The sequence below is a fragment of the Notamacropus eugenii genome, chromosome 1 (assembly GCF_028372415.1).
Source record: "Notamacropus eugenii isolate mMacEug1 chromosome 1, mMacEug1.pri_v2, whole genome shotgun sequence".
Classification (NCBI taxonomy): Eukaryota; Metazoa; Chordata; class Mammalia; order Diprotodontia; family Macropodidae; genus Notamacropus; species Notamacropus eugenii.
In genome coordinates, this window is record NC_092872.1 from 91,164,543 (window position 1) to 91,186,371 (window position 21,829).

The 21,829-nt window shown below is 42.2% G+C and overlaps 1 protein-coding gene across 1 annotated transcript in view; it reads right to left on the minus strand.

Moving 5' to 3' along the window:
- Positions 1-21,829, minus strand: part of LOC140504695 (uncharacterized) — a 179,634-nt gene that overhangs the window by 11,778 nt on the left and 146,027 nt on the right. Inside the window, exons 68-72 of the mRNA XM_072610020.1 lie at positions 17,595-17,779; positions 14,285-14,487; positions 7,133-7,322; positions 3,072-3,181; positions 473-595 (exon numbers count right to left, since the gene is read on the minus strand). Of these exons, the coding sequence (XP_072466121.1) occupies positions 473-595; positions 3,072-3,181; positions 7,133-7,322; positions 14,285-14,487; positions 17,595-17,779 (811 nt within the window). The remainder of the gene's footprint in view (positions 1-472; positions 596-3,071; positions 3,182-7,132; positions 7,323-14,284; positions 14,488-17,594; positions 17,780-21,829) is intronic.

Consider the following 21,829-nt stretch of genomic DNA (forward strand, 5'->3'; position numbering starts at 1 on the left):
CCTTGCCCACAGGTCAATCAGTATTGACTAATGGGTTGGGAAATGGGGCAAAGAAACAGAAGGGAAGGATGTTAAGGGTTTTCTGGGACCTGGAGGCAGCCATGAACAAGGAAATAAAAATGAAATGACCCTTGAAGGGTGAGGAGGAATTGGGGGAAGGGGGTGAATCTATCCCTTACTTAAATTGCTTTTCCAGCTTTAGATGGTGTTGCTGACTCACATTCTCTAGGAATTGGGTTTTTTAGAAAAGACTTTAAAGAACTTTGATGCTTCATCGGCATAGTATCTCAACAGAGGGTTAATCAAGAGACTATTTGGAGAACTGATGCGCAGCTGGAGACTGTGCCACCCCATTGGGGGCATTGGGTCTCAGTGTCCAGGAAGGGCCCTATATTCCCAAGCACCATCCTGCCTTGTTCCTACAGTGTTTCCTCTTTCTGAGTTTTTAACCACCAACCCCACTTGTACTCACCACTCGGAAGCAATTTCGGAGCTCAGAGTGGGCATCCAGAAAGAATACCTTGCAGAGTCTGGAAGAAGCAGCCCCAGGGCAGACCTCTGCTTTCCTTCTCTGGGCCTTGCACTCACCATCCACCTAGTGGGGTAAATACAAACATTTTCCAAAGGGAAATAATGGCTCATCTCATTTGGTCCTCACACCACTGTAAGATAAGTACTATAGGTATTATTTTCATTTTGCAAATGAAGAAATTAGAGTTCCAAGATGTTAAGTGATCTTTTTCCCCAGGGTCACACAGCTTGTAAATATCAGAGCTTGGTTTGGAACCCAGGGTTTATGAGTAGGAATTGTTTTGGTCTGTATTGTTGGCACCTAGTATAGTGCTTGGCACATGACAGTTATTTAGTAAAGACTTGATTTTTGTGTGTGTATGCCCAGGATATTTCAGTTTCTGGTGAAAACTAGAACTTAAAAGCCAGGTAAAACTTACAAGATGCCATCGATAACATCCCAGATCTACTACTTATTCCATGTGACTTTGAGCAAGTCACCTGACCTATGGTTTTCTCTAGAGTAAATCAAAGGATTATTGTGAGTATGATTTGTGACAAGCCCCAGTAATGGAGAGGTTGAAAATGACAGCCCTGTCATTAACACATTGGCAGTATGCTCTGCAGGAGCAGCTAGGTGACACAGTGGATAGAGTGAAAGGCTTGGAGTCATCTTCCTGAGTTCAAATCCAGCCTCAGACACTTACTAGCTGTGTGACCCTAGGTACTTCTTTTGTTTGCCTCAGTTTCCTCATCTGTAAAATGATCTGGAAAAGGAAATGACAAACCTCTTCAGTATCTTTGCCAAGAAAACTCCAAATGGCATCATGATGAATCAGTCAGACGCAACTAAAATGATTCAACAGGAAACCAACACACTGTACTTTCTGTTAATCCAAGTGAAAGGTGCAGATTTATACCTCCAAGACTGAACCCAGTCTAAGTATATTCCTAAAGTTTCATCTCAGGACCATGGGTTATTCTTCAGAAAAAAAATCATGATTTCACAAGTTTGGGTATTTTCTCTGCCCAGTTTAGATGACAACTCTATATCTCATTTTCATGAATTTCATTAATTTTCATGAATTTCTTTAGCCCCCAGAATTCACCACCTCAGCGATTAACTTTCTGGTCAAGAGTCTCTCAGTTTAGCTGAGCTGGTCATTGGATGTCAGATAAAAGGTCTGCTGCTAGGTCTGTACTGAAAGATGCCCTGCCTTTGTAGGAACCTCACAGAGCACAGATTCATACTGCTGTCACAGCCGTGGAAACTACATAGTCACCTCCACCCCACAGTGCAGAATTTGAATAAGATTTTAGTAGGTGTAACAGACTCTTGTTTCTTTGTATAATCTACTAAATAAACAGAAAAAAATAATTCATTACCCACCCCCAATGCCTATGCAATATAGAGATGAGGCTTTGAGCATGAAAAACATTTAAAAAGCCCTCAGATTCTGGTGGGTGGTTGGTATTTAACAGTACTGTTCTTGGTTTCTCCTAAAAATACTGTGATGGAGAGATTTTCATGGCTTTTGACGGAGTAGCAAAGTCTCCCAGAGTAGAGAGATTGATTTCCTTCAGATAGAATCCTCATTTTTCTTACTTCTAATATCATCCTGCCTCATTTTCTCCATTTCCAGTAGAATCATTGTTTTAGAACTGAATGGCCCTAGAGACCAAGTAATCCAACCCCCTTATTTTACACAGGGAGAAACTGAGACATTGGATCTTAAGTGAAAAGTTGGAAAGGATCACAGAGACTATCTAGTTTAACCCCCTCATTTTGTCATACAGATAATAAGAGGGCATAACTAGGGATCTGAACCCAAGTCCTCTAACAACCATTTCACTGTATATCTCTGCCTCTGATAGTGGGTCTTTCTGGGGGTAGCCCTAAAAGCCTAGCAGAGAGGCTGCTGGGTGGTGCAATGAATAGAGCCCTGGGCCCAGAATCAGTAAGACCTGAGTTCCAATTCAGCCTCCAACACTTACTGTGTCACCCTGGGTAAGTCACTTGATCTCTGCCTCAGTTTCCTCAATTGTAAAATGAAGATAATAGCACCTTCTCAAAGAGTTGTGCTATTAGATCAAATAAGATTATATTTATAAGGCATTGAGCACAATGCCTGGCACATGGTAGGGACTTAACACATGCTTGTTTGCTTCCTGCATCATTCTAAAGAAACAAGCAGCATTAAAAACCATGTTTTCTTGGATCATATCTGATTTATGACCCCATTCGGGGTTTTCTTGACAACGATATTGCATTGATATGCCATTTCCTTCTCCAGCTCATTTTACAGATGAGGAACTGAGGCCAAGAGGATTAAGTGACTTGCCCAAGGTCACTTAGGTAGTAAGTGTCTGAGGCCTCATTTGAGCTCAGGAAGATGAGTCTTCCTGAATCCAGGCCTGGCATTCTATCTACTGTATCTCCAGCTACCCTATTAAAGACCTGCCTTGTATTATCAGAGGATAAACCAAATCTAATGGGGACCTGGAGACACCATTTGTAGGCACACTCCCTGTATGCCCTCAATGGGGAGGGTAAGACTGACCTGCCATGCCTCAGTGAATTCATCCAGGTTGCCTGCCAGGGATCCATTTGGGAGCAACAGATCATTACCTGCCTCATTGTCATTGGTGCCCAACATGCCTGCCGACACACCTGTGGAGAGAGGCCAGAGAATAAGGTTGGATGAGGAAGAGGAGCTGACTTTGAGGATAGGCGGAAGTGGGGGGCAGGAATAACTTTTGGGTCTTTTGTCCCACAGTAGATAATCTTAGTGCTGAAATGAAAATGGTAAAAAAAGCTAGGGAACCTTGAACTGAAGTCAAATTCTGCCTCAGATACTAGCTGTCTGACTTTGAGCAATGATATTAGCACCGGGTCTGGAGTCATGAAGACCCAAGTTCAAATCTGGCCTCAGTCTCTTATGACCTTTGGCAGGCCACTTAACTTCTGTTTTATGTTAATCCCCTGGAGAAAGAAATGGCAAACTACTCCAATATCTTTGCCAAGACCCAAATGGGATCTCAAAGAGTCAGACATGACTGAAGGACTCACCAATAGCATTCATATAGCACTTGCAAGTTTCTGAAGCGCTTTACACATATTCTCTTATTTGTTCCTCACAATGAAGGAGGGTGTTGTTATTATACCTACTTTATAGATGAGGAGGCATTAAATGATCTTCCCAGAGATCTAGTAGGATTTGAACTCCAGTTTTCCTGACTCCAGAGTCTGGCACTTTCTCCTTTATGCCACTTTGACTTCAGTTTCTTCATTTGTAAAATGATGGAATTAGATGAGGGGGCCTCTATAGCCCCTTCTGGCTCTAAGTCCCCATGACTGGTTCCCTGAGCTCTGGGAAGTGACAGATCACTGGCTTCCAATAAGATGGAGGGGGTAGGAGCTGTTGACATTCACGTAATACTTTATCTTACTTGATCCCCAAGATAACACTGTGCAATATTATGGCAGGTATCCTTCACTTCTATTTTACAGAGAAGGAAACTGAGGTTTGGAAAGGTTGAGTGAATTGCCCAGTATCATACAAAGGACTCAAACCCAGATCTTTTTTTTTTTTTAAATTCCAAACCCAATGTTCTTCATATTCTACTATGTAGTCACAAAATCAAATTAACTTGAGTCTGGACCATGTGGTAATTGAGGAGGTGGGGTGTGTTTGGTGAGAAGGGACCTGAATATTGAAAGTGGGTCCAAGCAGACCTACTAGCACCCACCTGGAGTAAATCCCAACACCTGGGTGACATACTAATGTCCACATTCACCTACAGACACTTCTTGAGGGAATATCTCTCCTCTCTGGGCCTTTGCACTGGCTATCTCCCCTACCTGGAATGCTTTTTCACCTTTGCCTCCCAGAATGTCCAGTTTCCTTCAAGACTCAGCTCTGACCTCTTTGGGTTCTAACCTCTATGGGTCATCTGTCTTGGTCCCTTCCTCTCTGCCAACTACCCAAACCTTCTTTTCTCAGCTTATCTCTTTCATCTGCCTTGCCTGTATCCTGTATATACCTATAGATAGTCACTGTTGGAATGTAAGTTTCTTAAGGTCCAGGACTAATTATACTTTCTCTTATACTTAGCACAGCCTGGCACATATCTAATGAGCACTTAATAAATGCTTGTTGCTTGAATGAATCAGAAAGCATCCCTCAGGAGAACCTGCCTTTTTAATTTTAGCACACTTACTTCCCACCAAAAACACCACACTCCCCCCTAATACTGACCTTCTTATTCTCTCTTATATGAAATTCAGTCTCCCGATTCTGTATCTTTGCACAGACCATCCCCTCACCCCCACTCCTGAAATATACTTTTTCCTTAGCTTCTCTGGTTTCCTTCAAGTTCAGTGCAAGTGCCACACTTTATATAAGGCTTTTCTGATTCCTCCAATTGCTTGGGCCTTCCCTCTAAATTCTCTTGATGTACATGTATGTTATCTTCCCCAGCTAGAATGTGAACTCCTATGGGGCCCCTTAGGGCCATGAGCGGCACCCCTGCACTTATTGAAGACCCAGATTGCGGAACTTAAGTAAGAAAAATCCCCAAAATGAAAGGAGTCTGGTGAAAAACATTTCCTCTTCCAGACCTCAGTGTATATCTATTCTTAAGTCAACTTAAATGCATCCTCCCTCCACCCAGCAACCTTTCCTGATGCACTCACCTATTAGAAACGCTTGACTTGCTTTTCTTTCAGGGGCTTAATGTGTCTGGGAGTATTTGATTTAAAGAAGAGACAACTTGGGACATGATCACTGTCTTCAGATATCTGAAGGCTGTCATGGAGGAGGATTAGGCTTAATCTGCACAGCTGCTGAAGGTAGAAACCAGGGCTCAATGGATGGTGTTGTCAAGAGGGAATAATAAAATCTAGCTGTAGGACCATGAGATCATACAGCAGAGCAGGGAGATGCCTTGTGAATCATGTCATCTAGCGTCCTCATTGTTCTAGTGAGAAACTGAGGCCTTTGAGATGTAAATGCCCTGGCCAAACTTACATAAATACTGGAGTTAATGACAAGGTCCAAAAGAACGATAAGATGGTGACCCCTTCTCGGCTTTTCATGCACACTGCCATTACCAGAGTTCAGGCCCTTATCACCTCTTGCCTGCATTATTCCAATAGATCTCCCTTCTCCAATTTGTCCTACTCTCAGCTGACAGTGATATTTCTAATGTGTTTGTATACATTTTGTATTTATATTATATCATACTGTCATTTCCCCCATGAAATGTAAGTACCCTGAGGATCGGGACTACTTTGTTTTGTTTTTATATGCCAGTGCACATGTGTATACACACACATACACACATACATATTTTAAACTTAGAAGAGGCCATTTTTTGCCTCATTTCTTACCTAGCCTTAATCACTAAATGGTCACTGCCTCAGTCAAATTGAGACCTAGGAAAGATCTTAGCTTAAAAAGTCCAAGGTCTCCCACTGCAGTGGAGGCCATCTCCAGTCATCCCGATCTCTATCTCGCCACGGGACATAGATGGCTCTGGAGGAGACAGTGAGGCTGATGACTTTGCACAGCCTTGCCTCACTTAAATCCCATTTCCTTGCAAGTCATGGCATCACCTTCCTGATGTCATGGTTCTCTTTGAGAATGAAGGACAAGCAGCAACCACAGCCTAGCTGTGTAGTAAATCATTACTAAATGCTTGTTGATGAATTAAATGTAGTGACTGCCTCATCACTGGAACTGCACAAGATGTAACTAGGTCACTGCCTGCCTGCTAGGGATGTTGTGGAGATTACTGCATGAGCAGAGAAGTTGAACTGGAAATCAGAAGTGTCGCACGCATAGCCTGCAGCTCCTAGAACTCCCAAGTGTGGCCAGGGAGCCAGAATAAAGTGGAATCGGGAAATATTTAACAAAATAAATCAAAATACAACACAGATGATATTATTTTGTGGTTTTCCAAGTCAATATACACTGCATTTGATACCACTGAACTCAATGACTTTTAAGATCTCTTCCAACTCTGAGGATACATGATTCTGTTCAATTATCAATATTTCCCTTACTTTGTCTGTCTTAGATTGGTTGTTGTTTAGTTGTGTCTGACTTTTCAAGACTCCATTTGGGGTTTTTGTAGCAAAGACAGTGAATTACTTTGCCATTTTCTTCTCCAGCTCATTTTATAGTTGAAGAAACTGAGACAATCAGGAAATTGAGACAAATTGCCCAGGGTCACACAGCTGGTAAGTGTCTGAGGCTAGATTTGAACTCAGAAAGATGAATCTTCCTGACTCCAGGACCAATTCTCTGTCTATTGTGTCACCAGTTTAGATTGTAGTTCTAGATTATATCTTAGATTATAAACCCACAAAAGGTGAATCCTTTATCTGTGGAATTCTTTCCACAGTTCAATAGATGATTATAATTTTGTGATAATAGTCGTGATGTCTGTGTTTGTCACAAAATCATGGAAGGCAGAAACCAGACCTTTGTCATATCCTCAGGAGTCCCAGGGCCCAATTTAACATATCGAAAATCCCATTAATAGTAATAAAGACTTGAAAACTCTAGGCTAGAGATAAAGACATCTTGGCCCCAATGATGCTTCAGGGAAGACTTACCATGATTCCAGCCATCTAGGGTCATACTACAGAGATCAGAATGAATGTTGCAGGACACCATAGCACCATTCTCATTGGATAATTCTATTTTATGAACTTCTCTCCTCCCATTGGCCTTGACCTTGGCATGCAGTGGATCCAAGCCCAGACAATTCTCTCCCATCAAGGAAGAGTCATATATCTTGTAGACCTGTGATTTGGATATAGAAAAGACTAGAATTTGAATGTCTAACGGAGGATGAAATGGAGAAGGGAGCCTTCATCCAAGGGAGGTAGAGTGATAGCCCTAGTAACAGAAAATAAACCTGTGAATAGCAGTCATACACACTAATGCACTTTCGGAGGAACTGTGAATTGGTTCAGCCCTTCTGGGAAGCAATTTGGAAAGATTTCCCAAAACTCACCAAACTATGCATACCTTCTGAACTCAGTGCTACCACTATTGTACCTCAAAGAGTTCAAGAATGAGGGGAAAGACTGAGAGATATAAAATGCTTAGAGTACCTCTTCTTGGAGTGGCAAGCAGCTAGAAACTAAGAGGGGGTATCATTTGAGGAATGACAAAACAAATTATGGTCTATTTATGTAATGGAATACTACTACGCTGTAAGTAATGATAAGAGTGATGTTTAAGAAAATAAATAAAAATACAACATAAAGCAAATAATGTTGTTTTGTGGTTTTCTGAGTCAATATGCATTGAACTATAAGTGTTTGACACCACTGAAACAAGTGACTTCTAAACTCTTTCCGGATCTGAGCCGAAATGATAAAAGAAACCTGAGAAAACTTGTATGAACAGATGCAATGAAGTGAACAGAGCCAGTGGAAAAAAGTACATAATAAGGACATTCTGAAGACAACTTTAAAGACTTGAGATATTTGATCAGTTGCAACGATCATCATAATTCCAGAGGACCAGTGATGAAACGGAACACTCTCGTTTCCTCCTTGGAGCTGATGGATTCAAGATACAGAATGAAACATACATTTGGGTGCATGGACAGTGAGAGAATTTGTTTTGCTTGACTGTGCAAATTATGAGATTTTTTTTTTTTAAATTGGGGTGGGGATCTTAGAAGGGAAAGAAAATACTATAAATACTTGTTAATTTAAAATAAAATTAGCAGCCACAGCTGCTATCCAGGGAGCAGCATAGATATGTCTCTAGAGAGATGGGTTACTGGTATTGTTTGGGATTCTGCAGTGTTGTGGGTAATTATGCTTTCAGCAGCTTGAGCCTTTTGAGATGAGGTCCGAAGAGATTCATACGAATATATTACAGGAAATGTTCAAGAGCAGTCAAACATTAACCTGGTTAATGTTCAAGGATCAATACACAACAGATAATCAGAGGTGTAATCACACCTTTGCAAATATCCTTAATTGTATGATTACCACTGAAGAACATATTATCCAGCCTCCAGTTAAGGCTTTCGTTATTTAATATTAGGTCAGAGCTGTAACTAGTGTAGGATGAACATGGCTTTGTTCCAAGACACTGACATGGAGGGAGTATATTTGCTCCCCACAGCAACTATTGTCCCCACAATGAACAGTCCTCCACTATGCCCTCTTGACTCATTTTGACAGTCTTCTGTGCTTTAGACCACCCCACCCCCAGACTTTTGTTCCCCAGGTGAAAGAATTTCTAATTATGGCTCTGCATTAGTGGTTACAGATGTATAATGAATAGTCATCCACAAAGCATCTTTTGCCTACCCACACTCTGGCAGCTCTTGCCTTAGCTTTCCCACAATAGATTTTATACTAAGTGATCCCAGCATCTGATGAATGCTTTCTAATAAGTCAAAGGTAAAGGATGATGCTTGGTCCCAGAATCTCCCCCCTACATCTGTCACATTCCTTCATGTTTACACCCCCACATCACACAGCCTTGAGCTCTAGGTAGTGAGGGTGGGTGCTCTTTAAAAAGATTTGGATGGGAGAGGCTTTCTGTAGGAGGTCTTTTCTAGTGCTCTCAACTGCTAAGGTTAATGCCTATCTACTCTCTATTTTGTATGTACCTATTTATAAACATGTTCACTCTTGAAGGCAAGAGTTTTGTTTTGTTTTTTCATTAATATCCCCAGGGTAGGGCAGTTAGCTAGATTCTGCTGAGTGAATCAGTGGATAGAGCAGTACTGGAGTCAATAGGACCCAAGTTCAAATCCAGCCTCAAACATTTGCTAGTTGTGTGACCCTGGGCAATTCACTTAACCCTGTTTGCCTCAGTTTTCCCAGCAGTAAAATAATCTGGAAAAAGAAATGGCATACCTCTCCAGTTTCTTTTTCAATAAAGCCCCAAGGAGGATCACCAAGAGTCAGACGTGACTGAAACGACTAAACAAGAAAAATCTCCAGGGCTTAGCAGAATACCCAGAACACAGTAAGCACTTAATAAATGCTTGTTTATTGATTGATTATAGATTTAGAGCTAGAAGATACCTCAGAGGCCATTTACTCTAACTCTCTCCTAGATGAGGAAAATGAGACCCAGGAAAGTTACATAGGTATTAGGTAGCAGGGACGGAATTAGAATCTAGGTCCTCAGTCTTCGGTATTCATGATTTTTTTCACTGTACTATGATCCAGTCCATTCTCAGTTATCCATACCTGATTAACTGTTGTAATTTTTTTCTCTCCCAATTGGCTTCCACCCTTACTGTCCAATATAGCCTTGGACTGTTCTCCCCTCTTCCCCCTCTCTCCCCCCCATAACAGCTGATGCGTGCCAGAGAATGTAAACTCATTTTAATGTTGGCTTCAGCCAAAGAGTAGACAATAAATACTTGTTATGAAGGCAAATTGGCAACATCCCAAAGTCAAATACTCTATAAATTACTTTTGGATTATCTGCTGTTTTGGATTATGTTGGATCTTTGCCCTCTCTGGGAATGGGGCCCAATAGGTGTGATGAGAGGCAAATTAACAGGTTCTAAGGGAGGAAATATGCCAGAAGGGGAAGGGGTGTATTCAAAGCCATCATCCAAATGTATAAACAAAATTTACTTTCACACAGGTCACTCAGTCCAACAGAACAGGCTTCTTTAAAAGGATTGGAAAGTCTTTACAAGGGAGTTTGGAATAATGAGTAGTGTCTCACACTTCACTCAACAGCCTGGTCTCTCTGCTCTGTACTGTTCCAGCAACACCATATGACCAGAAACCACACCCCAGGCTCTACTCCCTATGCCCCAACACCTCTGTGGAACTTGAGGTTGTAGCTTGGTGGGACTACTTTGATGGAGAGTCTCTACCCTAGGGTCATAGGATCATAGAGTCAGAACTGGAAGGAACCTTAAGATTTCAACTTCATTTTACCAGTGAGGAAACTGAGGCACTAAAAAGTTGAATGACTTGCCTGTGGTCACATAGTTAGGGTTTAAGGAGGGATTTGAGCATAGGTCTTACTGATTCAAAGGCTGTTGTCCTATCCACTACATTCAACTGTTTAATTCTCATGCATGCTTGGTACACCTTGGTTCCAATGTCTCTTTGGGCTCACAACAGATTAAAGGTAGCCCCACTGCCTCCTTGAATCTAGAATCTTTTTCCTGTCTGCTCATGATTAGCAAGGAGTAGACCAAGATTAATTATATATCGTTTGCAGGTTAAGGTGGCCTGGTCAAAAAGCTAGTAGAACACAGTGTTGATGCACAGTGAAGATATTAACCTTATGTCATAGCCATGAGGTTTTTTGTTTTGGTTTCTTGTCCTTCTAACACCTGAATGATGGGATAGTTTCCTATCATGAACCAATTTTTCCAATATCTATCAGTACATGGTTTTTTGGGGAGACATATAGATCTGATACCCTATGCCCAAGGCCTTAGAGGTGAAGGGGAATATGTGACGGGAGGGCCTAGAGACAACTGAAATAGAATGTGCAAGATTGCCCGTAGGATACCCTGGAACCCAGCCTGGGTGTCCTCTAACTAATCCAAGCAGCCATCAACCATAGGAAGGGTCTTACAGTATGTGGGGTGAGTGCAGGAGAAAATTAGGGACAGAGGCCATAATTCATGTAAAAAGGGAGCATTTTGGGTGGGTGCATAAACTGCATTCTTATATCAAAATTCCCTTGTTGGTCACTAGGATGTGTCCGACTCTTAACAGACTTTTCTTGGCATTTGCCATTTCCTTCTTCAGCTCATTTTACAGATAAGGAAACTGAGACAAATGGGGATAAGTGACTTACCCAGGATCACACAACTAGTAAGTATCTGAGGCCAGATTTGAACTCAGAAAGATGAGTTTTCCTGACTCCAGGCCTGGTACTCTATCCACTGCACCATCTAACTGCTCCTATGTGTGCTAATTTAATATGCATGCTATATTAAGCCAGAGTATGCTAGCTTATGCATTTAAAAATACCATCACTATGACTGGCACATAGTAGGTGCTTCAAGTGTGTACAGATTAATCATTCTGGGAGGGGTCTATGGGCTTCACCAGGCTAGCAAAGGGGTCATTGACTCCAATAAAGGTTAAGAATCCTTGCTTGTAGAAGCAAAGGGTCTGGTTTCAAATCTTGCCCCTAATGCTTACTAGCTGTGGACTTAGAATAAGTCATTTAATTTCCTTGGGCCTCGTTGTTCTTGTCTATAAAACAAGGAGATTAAAGTCAACAAGTATTTAGGTACTAACCATATAGTAAGCATTGTATTAAGTGTGGGAATGTAGGGCAAAAAAAAAAAAAACCCAACCCAAAAAGGGCAAAATTATACGGTCTCCTCAGTCCTTTCCAGCTTGGAATCTGTGATCCTAAGATATTATAGTTCTGGGATGCAGACAGGTCTAGTGTTACCATTACCTAGAGGGGCCAGCAAGGGTTACAACAAACTTTTTTGCTTTCCTGATGGGTCCTTGGCCCAGACTGAAGAGAGGCCCTAAGTATAGAGGGCTATAAACAGTTTTCATTAAGCCAGAAACTCTGGGAGGTCCTCTGCCCACCTGGTGAAGGAATCTGGGGGGCTCATTGAGTTGCAGGCAGGCAGGGCAACTGACTCTACCTGCTTCTGGAGCTAATCACTGGTTCCTAGCAAGATTGCAAAAGTTCCCAGAATATAAACCAGCTTGGGGGTGGGAGGGATGGCTGGTCCAAATCTTACAGCTCATAAGCCACTGGCTGGAGGCCTTTTAAGATGCACAGACTCACACAGAGATGGAGTAGGAGGGGGGATTTGTTTGGAGTTGTAATAGGAGACAAAACTGTGAGATTCCTCCTCCCATCCATCCCCAGCAAGAGCTCATCCAGGGAAACAGGGTAGGGGGTGGGGTCTAAACCACCATCCAAAAATATTGCCAGAATGTTGTTCTGAGGTTGAAAAGCAGTTCACAGAGGTAACTAGTCCAGAGAGTTAGGTTAGCATCCATGGAAGCAAGGGTTCTTAACTACGACTTATTTAAAAAAAATATTTTGATAGCTGTATTTTAATATAATTGCTTTCTTTTGTAATTCTATGTATTTTACCATATGCATTAAAAACATTCCAAGAAGAGGCCCATAGGCTTCACCAGACTGCCAAAGGAATCTATGACCCCCCAAAAGTTGAGACCCCTCTGTTAAAGGGAATCCTAAACAAGGGGACCCAAAGGTCATAGGATCATAGATTCACTGCAAGAAAAGTGCTCAGAGCCCAACCCCCCTTATTTTGAAGACCAGAGGATCTCACAGGCAGTAGTAAGGGGCAGAGTTGGGATTCGAACCCAGGTCCACTGACGCCATATCCCATGTCCTTTTCCCTGTGCCAGGGAAGAAGAAAAAGAAAAGGCTTCCGTGGATGGTTTTTTCCTCATGCAACTTCCTCTGGGGTGGCAGCATTCAAGCTCTGCTTCTTCCGTTATCGTCATTGTGAGACTAGATACTGTGTCACCATTTTACTTGAGGAATTAATGAACAGCCTTTCAAGAGTGATATTCTAAAGATTCTGACCCCTGTAATTCTCGAGTGTTATGGGGTGGATGGTGGGGATGTAGTCTGGGCAGAGGAAGGTTATTATACCTTCTCTCACTAAGAAAGGGACACTATCAGGTGGTGGCTATTTTAAGTGGTAGGCAAGGGGACTTAGGCAGTAATAGCTATTCCATTATTACTAAAAATCCTCCTTAGGTCCACATGGCCAAAGAATTGGGAGGAATAGTCATTCTATTATTATGAAACAGCCTCCTTTGGTCCACATGGCATTTGGTCCCCATTCTACTTAAAGTAATGAAGAGTTAGAGGTATAGTTGAGTCTTTCAATAGGAGTCATAAACATATTCCTCCCCCATTAATAAATCAATCATCACATTGGGTCTAAATCTTGCCCTACAGCTTGGAGCCACAGAGCATGTTGCAAAAGAAAGAACACTAAATTTTCAGTTCTGGAACTTAGTTCTGCCACTTATTGCCTCTTATGCCCTTGAACAAGTCACATCAATCAGTCCGTCGATCACTTCTCTGGATCCAGTTTCCTTATCAATTAAGGGGGACTGGATGGCTTCTGAGATCCCTTTCAGCTCTCTGAAGTTTGTTCATACATAGTTGCTTGTATGTTGTCTCTCTCATTAGAAGGTGGACTTCTTGATGGGACAGAGTGTTTTGCCTTTGTTTTCATGCCTAAGTACTTAACCCCATACCTTGATGCTTAATAAGTACCTGATGGCTTGACATAAGTCTGTTTCAGTTCTAGATTGATGATTCCTTGAGAAGTGGGGACAGGACATAGTTACCATTGGAGAAATTTGCAGATAGGATCCCTGGATTAAAAAAAGGTAATCCTATATAGGCAGCTAGGGGGGTGCAATGGATAGAATGTCAGACCTGGAGTCAAGAAGACTCACCTTCCTGAGTTCAAATCTGTCCTAAGACACTTACTAGCTATGTGACCCTGGGTAAGTCACTTAGCCCTGTTTGCCTCAGTTTCCTCATCTGTAAGATGAGCTGGAGAAGGAAATGGCAAACCACTCCAGTACCTTTGCCAAGAAAATCCCAAGTGGAGTCCTGAAGAGTTGGACACAACTGAAAAATGACTAAACAATTTTATATACACACAAACTCTGTGTGTGTGTGTGTGTGTGCATGCACACACCACATACACATATTGCACTCAGGTCTAACACACCAATTTGCCCATTGTCACTTTCTTCTCCCCCATTCTCTCTTACCTTCGGCCCTGGATAGATGATGAAAGCTGTGTGATTCAACTCCACGTACAGGGATCTAGGTCCCATGTTCGGCTGGTTTAGTAAAAACATGAAGGAGTTATGAACAAAGTCTTTGGCAAGCAACAGGCTGCATTTGGAGGTAAGGTCATAGGTCTGTCCATCGAATGTCACCACGTGCCTGTCCCCAATCATCACGGCATGGTCTGGTGGAGAAAAGTCACAGAGACAGCTTTATGTTCTGGCCATGGTTAGCTGTTAACACTTGAACTTTTAGAGCCTGGGGTGTGACTAGGAGAAGGAGTTGCTCCTGGGATGAGGGGTTGCCCTGGTGATAAGTTCGCCTGGCTACCAACCAAGTATTTAAGGAAACCTGCAGGGTTTTCCCCCTGAGTCCACAGTCTCACACAGCAGTTCAGAGAACTGCAAAGAACTTAAAGCTCAGAACTTCTCACCAAACCTTTACTTTTATAGAGAAGCAGCTGAAAAGCAGCTGAAACCTCACACTGATTTGGCACCTTACATCTGACAAAGCATCAGGTGTTGTTTGGTGGATAGTGCAGGTATTATCCCCATTTCATAGTCAATTCACCATGGTCCTTTGGTTTATAGGTCTCAGACTGCAAGGATGCTATGCTGCATCTTGTGGGGCCCCTTTGCTAGGTCCCTCATCCCATCTTGCACCTTTGAGTCAAGTCCTGGATCCCCAAAATAGAAAACCCAGGAACACTTAGAACTTGAAGGTGATTTGACTGCATTTCAAGGATGTTCCCAAGTGTTGATTCTGGAGCTGACTTCTCTTCTTCTCCCCACTGCCTTTCAGGCTTTGGGTCATTTCAGTCCTTCTTGACCAGAGGGGAGAGGGCAAGGCAAGGAGGGGAAACTGTCTACCCTATCTATCAAGTCCCACTTCAGCAGCTCTGGAGGTTTTGTGGGGATGAATGAAAGGATGAGATGATTTTGGGAGAAGATGTAATTCAGGTTACTTTCGCTGGGGATCTTTTTCTTTTCCCACTCTATTAGCAGGCTGACCTGAGGCTGCCGGGAATAGAAGGAACCTGGAAGTCAGCCTTAGGACTATGAACTGTCTTATCTTGTTCACTAATCATTTCTTATTTCCCCAATTAGACCAAGCTCTTCCAGGGCAGGGCAGTAAGAGAGATGGCATGGATAGGTACTATCAGAAGTCTTGTATTTAAATTTCACCTCTGTGATTTATAATGTGTGTGATCTTGGGCAAGACCCTTACAAATGATACATTTAGAGCTAAAAGGGACCATAGATGTCCTAATACATCTAGTGTCTGAGGTTGGATGACAACCCAGGTCAACCTGACTTCAAGTTCAATACCTTGCCTCTTTCAATCTCCTGCTTTAACCTCTTTGAGTCTCAGTTTCCTGTCCTGTAAAATGAGGGAGGTAGACTCAATGACCTCTAATGTCCCTTCCAGTCTATGATCCTACTATTTATTAGCTGTGTGACTTGGAGCAGGTCAGTTGAGCTCTGCATGCCTCAGTTTTCCATATCTATACACCAGAGATAATTATACCTAGACCACCTTCATGTTATGAGCAGTAAGTGGTTCCTAGTGGGTAAGTACCATGGAAATGTGAGCTACTCTTTTGTCCTGTAGCTCTCACTGCAATGGGTGGTACAGTTTTATAAAGTCACTTAATTTTCCTGGGCCTCAGTTTCCTCATCTGTATGATGAGAGGCTTGGACTACATTACCTCTGATATCCTTTCTAGCTCTAAATCTTACGCTCCTACCCTCTTACTTCTTCAAAAAGAAAGGAAAAGAACATAGAGTGAATCTAATACTGGGCACACAGTAGGCACTCAGTGAACACATGCCACCTCAACTTTTTGACTGGTCAGTCACAGATGGGTTACCTATCCAGAGGCTGCCTGTGGTGGATGGTGTCCATTCTCATTTCTGAATCAGCCGGGATTCCCACATAATGTGGTTATAGTGGTTGAAGTGGAGACAGAAACCATTCATTCTCATGCAGGAAAATAAAAATCCCAACTCCTCTCTCAAACCAAGTCTCCCTGGAGGCACCATTTTCTAAATCTCATTGGTCCTTTCCCAGGAAGGGGTCTGGCTCAGCTCTTACTTCTCAATCTGCAGCCCCCTGGGCCTTGGGAGTGGGGGGTTGAGTCTGGATTTAATTACCATTCATTTTGCCTTTCCGACTTCCTGCTTTTAAAAAAAACCCTCCTCTTGGTTCTGTCTATTATATGAGCCCCACCTCCCACCCTTCAACTTCTTTGGAATCAGAGTGGTGCTTTAGGCTTTTGGGCACTCCAAGACTTGGGAGGAGGTCTGGCTTCTGTTCTCTGCTGCCTCCCACTGCTGAGGACTCTGCTTTCTCCCCCTTTTCACCCCTCAACCCCAGCCCTTGGGCCTGTGCAAGAACCCTTTCTGTCAGGATTTTAAAGCAAGGATTCTTAACTTGAGGTCTGTGAGCTTATTATTTTAAAAAATATTTTGAGAACTATATTTCAACATAATTGGTCTCTTTTATAATCTTATGGATTTTATTTTAGGCATTTAAAAACATTATTCTGAGAAGGGGTTCATAGATTTCACAGGACTGCTAAAGGGGTCCGTGAAATGGCAATGGTTATGAACCATATTTTAGTGGTTAGCCCATCTGAGCACTCAAAAAACAGCTGGTCCCATTTATGACTTCCATTTCATTTATCTAGAAACTGATTTTTCAAAAATGTACCTATCCAACCCCAAATTATACGGAGGTCTTTCCCAACCAGGGCAAGTCTCTCAAAACTAGAGAGTCAGTATGGATGGCATTGGGAAGACCTGAGTTCAAATTTTGCCTCACATGTGTACTATGGAGAAGTTATATGAACTTTCTGTGCCTCACCCTTCTCACCTTAGGACTATGATAAAATAAAGAGGTTGGATTCAGTGATCTTTAAGGCTCTAAATTCCTGGTCTTATGAACTTTAGGGCTTGGGACTCAGGAGGCCCAAGTTCTCCTCGAGGGCAAATTTCATCTCTCTGAGCCTTAGGTTTCCTCCTCTATAAAATGAGGCGGAGGTAGTTTTCTTCTCTATCAAATGAGGAGACTGGACTCTAAATTCCCTTTCTAAAGGTCTATGAGTCTTTAAGTTTCCTTCTTTGCTATTATGTCACCAGATATATTACTTACCTTCCTTCCCCCTCTTGATAGATCACTGCTCATTTTTTTCTTAAACAGCTGGGATAAATGGGGTAGAATGGGATAGGGAAAGCCCACCCCCCAAAGTCTTTGAGTTCCAAGGAAGGCGGAAGATGGGGAGGGTCTTACGTTCAAAGGGGTTCTCCAGCAGCCGATGCTTGATCCGATAGTACTCTGCTAGGAGGTTGATGCTGTATAATTCGCGAAGGGGCTGTAGCAACTTCTCCTCAATGAGATAGTTGGTCACCTTGGCCAAGTCCATTGGCTGATCCCCTTCTGGCAGCACTGGAAGCCTTACCACCACAGAGCAAGTCCTAGAGGGGACACACAGAGATCCCTTGAGTGCAAATCAAGACCTGCCTGGCCACCTTTAGAATCAGAAGTTTGTAGAACCTTAAAACTTGGAAGGCACCTTAGAGGCCATTTGATCTAACCTATACCTGAACAGGAATTTCCTCTATAAAATCCCCACCAAGTAAACCTCCAGTTTTGGCTTGAAGATTTCTAGTGATGGGAGAGAAGCAGTTAAGTGGCTCAGTGGACAGAGGCACACTGCATGTGGAATCAGGAGGCCCTGAGTTCTATTCCAGCTTGAGACACTTAATGGCTGTGTAACCCTAGGCGAGTCACTCAACTTCAGTTTGCCTCTATTTCTTCAGGGTTGTTATCAGTTTCCTCAACTGTAAAATGGGAATATAAACAGGACCTACCTTGTGGAGTTGTTATGAGGATCAAATGAGATAATATTTGGAAAGCTCTTAGCACAGTTTCTGGCACATTGTAGGTGGTATATAGGCCTATTCCTTCCCCTTCCCCTTATTCCCTCAATGGGGAGGGATTTTCCCTATCTCCTTCCAGGTCCCTCACCCTTCCCTTCAGTTCAATTACAATCAACGTGACTACTAAGCACTACCTACTATGTGCCATGGGCATCGTGAAGGATCACAACCCACACATATTCTTTTTCTTAGTTCTTTGTCTTTTCATTCCGAAAAAAAATGAATGAAAAGCTTGAATAACTGAAAAAGCATTATTAAGAAATAATGGTGTGCCAAATATTACATTAAATTCTGAGGTAGTAAATAGAAAGTCCCAGTTCTCTAGGAGCCCACATTCTAATAGGGAAACAATAGTTGTAGAATGGATGAGGAGAAAAAGGAGGCAGGGAAAGGAAAAGGAAAAAGATCACCAGTAGCTACCCATTTAATTCAATTCCACCAGCATTTACTGAGTGCCTACTAGGTACCAGAAATTCTATATTGGGGCTACAAAGACAAAAACCAAAATAGTCCCTGCCCTCAAGAAGTTTATATTCTTTTGGCATATTTTCCCCAGAAGGTATCGATGACCCCATACATTATCGTGGGAACAATGGAAACCTTGGTCAGGTCAATTAGTTGGTCAATAAACAGGAGGGGGAAAGAAAAAAAAAACCAGGAGAGAACTAATTTGGGGTTTGGCACCAGCATCGGAGGACAGGCATTTTCCTTTGCAGCAAAGGATGCTTTTTAGAGGAAGGTCTGCTATCTGGGGCTCACAGAGTGGCTTCTCCTTGCCAACCTTTTCTTTCTAACTGGCTTGAATCTTGGTCAGGAGACCATTCAGTTCCCAGGTGGATGTAAAGAGCTCAGCTTCTATTATCCACCTTCCCTTCTCAGTTCAGCCCAGCCAAAGTCTCAGGATCTATGTCTGCCTAAGCATTTCAGTCCAAATGCTGTGGATCTGGGGAACCCGTGATAGATACAGAGGAAAGAAGTCGAACTTGAAGATGGAAGAGAGAGGTTTTCCCTGACTGAGGATTTAGCCTCAGATACTTACTAGCTGTGTAATGCAGAATAAGTCACTAAACCTCTCCCAGACTCAGTTTCCTCATCTATGAAATGGAAATTAATAATAGTACCCACATCACAGGGTTCTTGTGAGAATTAAATGAGATGTCATATATAAAACACTCCATAAATCTTAAAGTACTGTAAATGCTACCTATTGTCACTATCATCAACAAGAGTAATCCAGGCCACTCATAAGTAATTCAACAACAAAATTCAGTACACATTTATTAAACAACTCTAATATGTGACACACTGGGAAAGGCGCTGACCATACATTCAGATGAGACAGATCTTGTGTAGATCAGAAGGATATTGTGATGTTAATGGGGGAAAGGCAATATGCTATGATATCATCATGGTAAAATTGAAACTGTCAGAGCAGAAATTGTTTCCTTTATTGGATTTATATCCCCAGGGCCTAACAAAATACTCTTTGATTGATTGATTGCCCCTGGGCAAGTCATTTAACCTCTGTTTGCCTTAATCCACTAGAGAAAAAAATGGCAATCCACTCCAGTATCTTTACGGAGAAAAACCCATGGACAGCACTGGTGTGATATGATCCACAGGTCACGAAGAGTTGGACATAACTGAATAACAGTAAGTAGTATAAACAGTTGGCCCAAAGTGTTCCAAGAAACATGGAGAGAGAAATATTACTTGCTTTTAAAACAATTTTTATTTCGCCTTTGTATCACCTTTATTTCCAAATAGATCTCTTTTCCAGTCTGCTGTCTCTGTAACTATCAATGATCTCTTAATGGCCATATCTCATGAATTCATGAATGGCCTTTTCTCAATCCTCATCCTTCTTGATCTCTCTGATGCTTTTGACACTCTCAGTCACTCTCTTCTCCCTGATACGCTCTTTTCTTTAGGTTTTGGTGACACTAATCTATCTTGATTCTCTTTCTACCTGTCTGACTCCAGTTTTCTTTACTGGATCTTCATTGAGGTTGGGCCTACTAACCATGGATGTCTGCCAAAGCTAGGTCCTGTGTCCTCTTCTCTTCTATATTATTTTATTTGGTGATCTCATCAGCTTCCATAGATTCAATAATCACCTCCATGATGGTGATTCTTGGATCCACTTATCCAACCCTTGTTTTTCCATTGACCTCCATCTTGCATCTCCAACTGCCTGTTGAACATCCCTGGCTAGATATCTCATGGACATGTTAAACGCAACCTGTTCAACATTAAATTCATTATCTTTCCTTTCAAACTTTCCCCTTCCTTTCCTTCCCCCTTCCTTTCTTCTTATTATTGTTGAGGGTACCACCATTTTCCCAGGCTTTCAACCTAGGTGTCATCCTCAACTCCTTCTTCTTTCTTTCCCCTCTCCCATACCCAAACTCTTGTCAAAGCCTATTGAATTTATTTCTGTCATATCTCTCCTATCTATCCCTTTCTCTCTTCCAGTATTACCACCATCTTAATGTAGGCCCTCATCACCCCATACATGGACTATGGCAAAAGCCTTTTGGCTCCTCTCCCTGTCTCAAGTCTCTCCCCATTCTGGACCATCCTCCATTCAGTTGTCAAAGTGATCTTCCTAAAGTCCATGTCTGACCATGCCACCTCCATAATCAAACACTACTGGCTCCCTATTACCACCAGGATCAAATATAAAATCCTCTTTGTCTTTAAAGCCTTTCATAAGTAGGCCCCTCCCAAACTTTCCAATCTTTTTACACCTTACCTATATTTTTACTCCTTACACATTTTCCACCTATTTTATGATCCAATGACACTGCACTTGCTGTTCATTGACACACCAGACATGTCCCCCTAATCTGGGCATTTTCACTGTTTGTTCCCCATACTAGAATTCTCTTCCTTATCATCTCTGCCTCCTGGCTTCCTTCAAGACTCATCAAAAATTCTACCATCTAGAAGAGTCTTTTCCTGATTTCCGTTAATATTAATGCCTTTCCTCAGTTGATTATTTCCAAGCTATTCTTTGTACATCTTGTTTGTACGTAGCTGTTCACACATTGTCTCTTCCAGTAGAGGGTGACCTCCCTGAGGGTAGGAAGGGTTTTTTGTTGTTGTTTTGCCTGTCCTTGTATCCCCAGTGTTGAGCATAGCTCCTGTGTTCAGTAAACGCTTCTTGTATTTATTTGTTGACTTTTCCCTACTCAGATAATCTTCCCTTGCAACAAAGAGTAAAAAAGACAGGAGGAAAAAACCATTTAGCAAAACTAACCAACACATCAGTTGAGTCTGACTGTCTATGTACAGTTCCACACTCACAGCTCCCATTTCTGCAGAGAAAAAGGAGAGAGTGGCATGTTTATCTCTACTTCAGGTCCTGGATGGCTCATTACCACTATAAAGAGTTCAGCTTCTTTTTCATTCTGGTAAAGATCACTTTCACCTGAGTGGTTAGGGTAAAGGCTCTATGGATAAGGTGGATGACTTAAGCCTTGAAATGTGGGTTTTCAGTGATGAAGAAAAAAGGCAGGAAATTTATTCCCTGTATGGGCAACATCCTGGAGACAGAGAGGTCAGGACAGGAACAGGGAATAG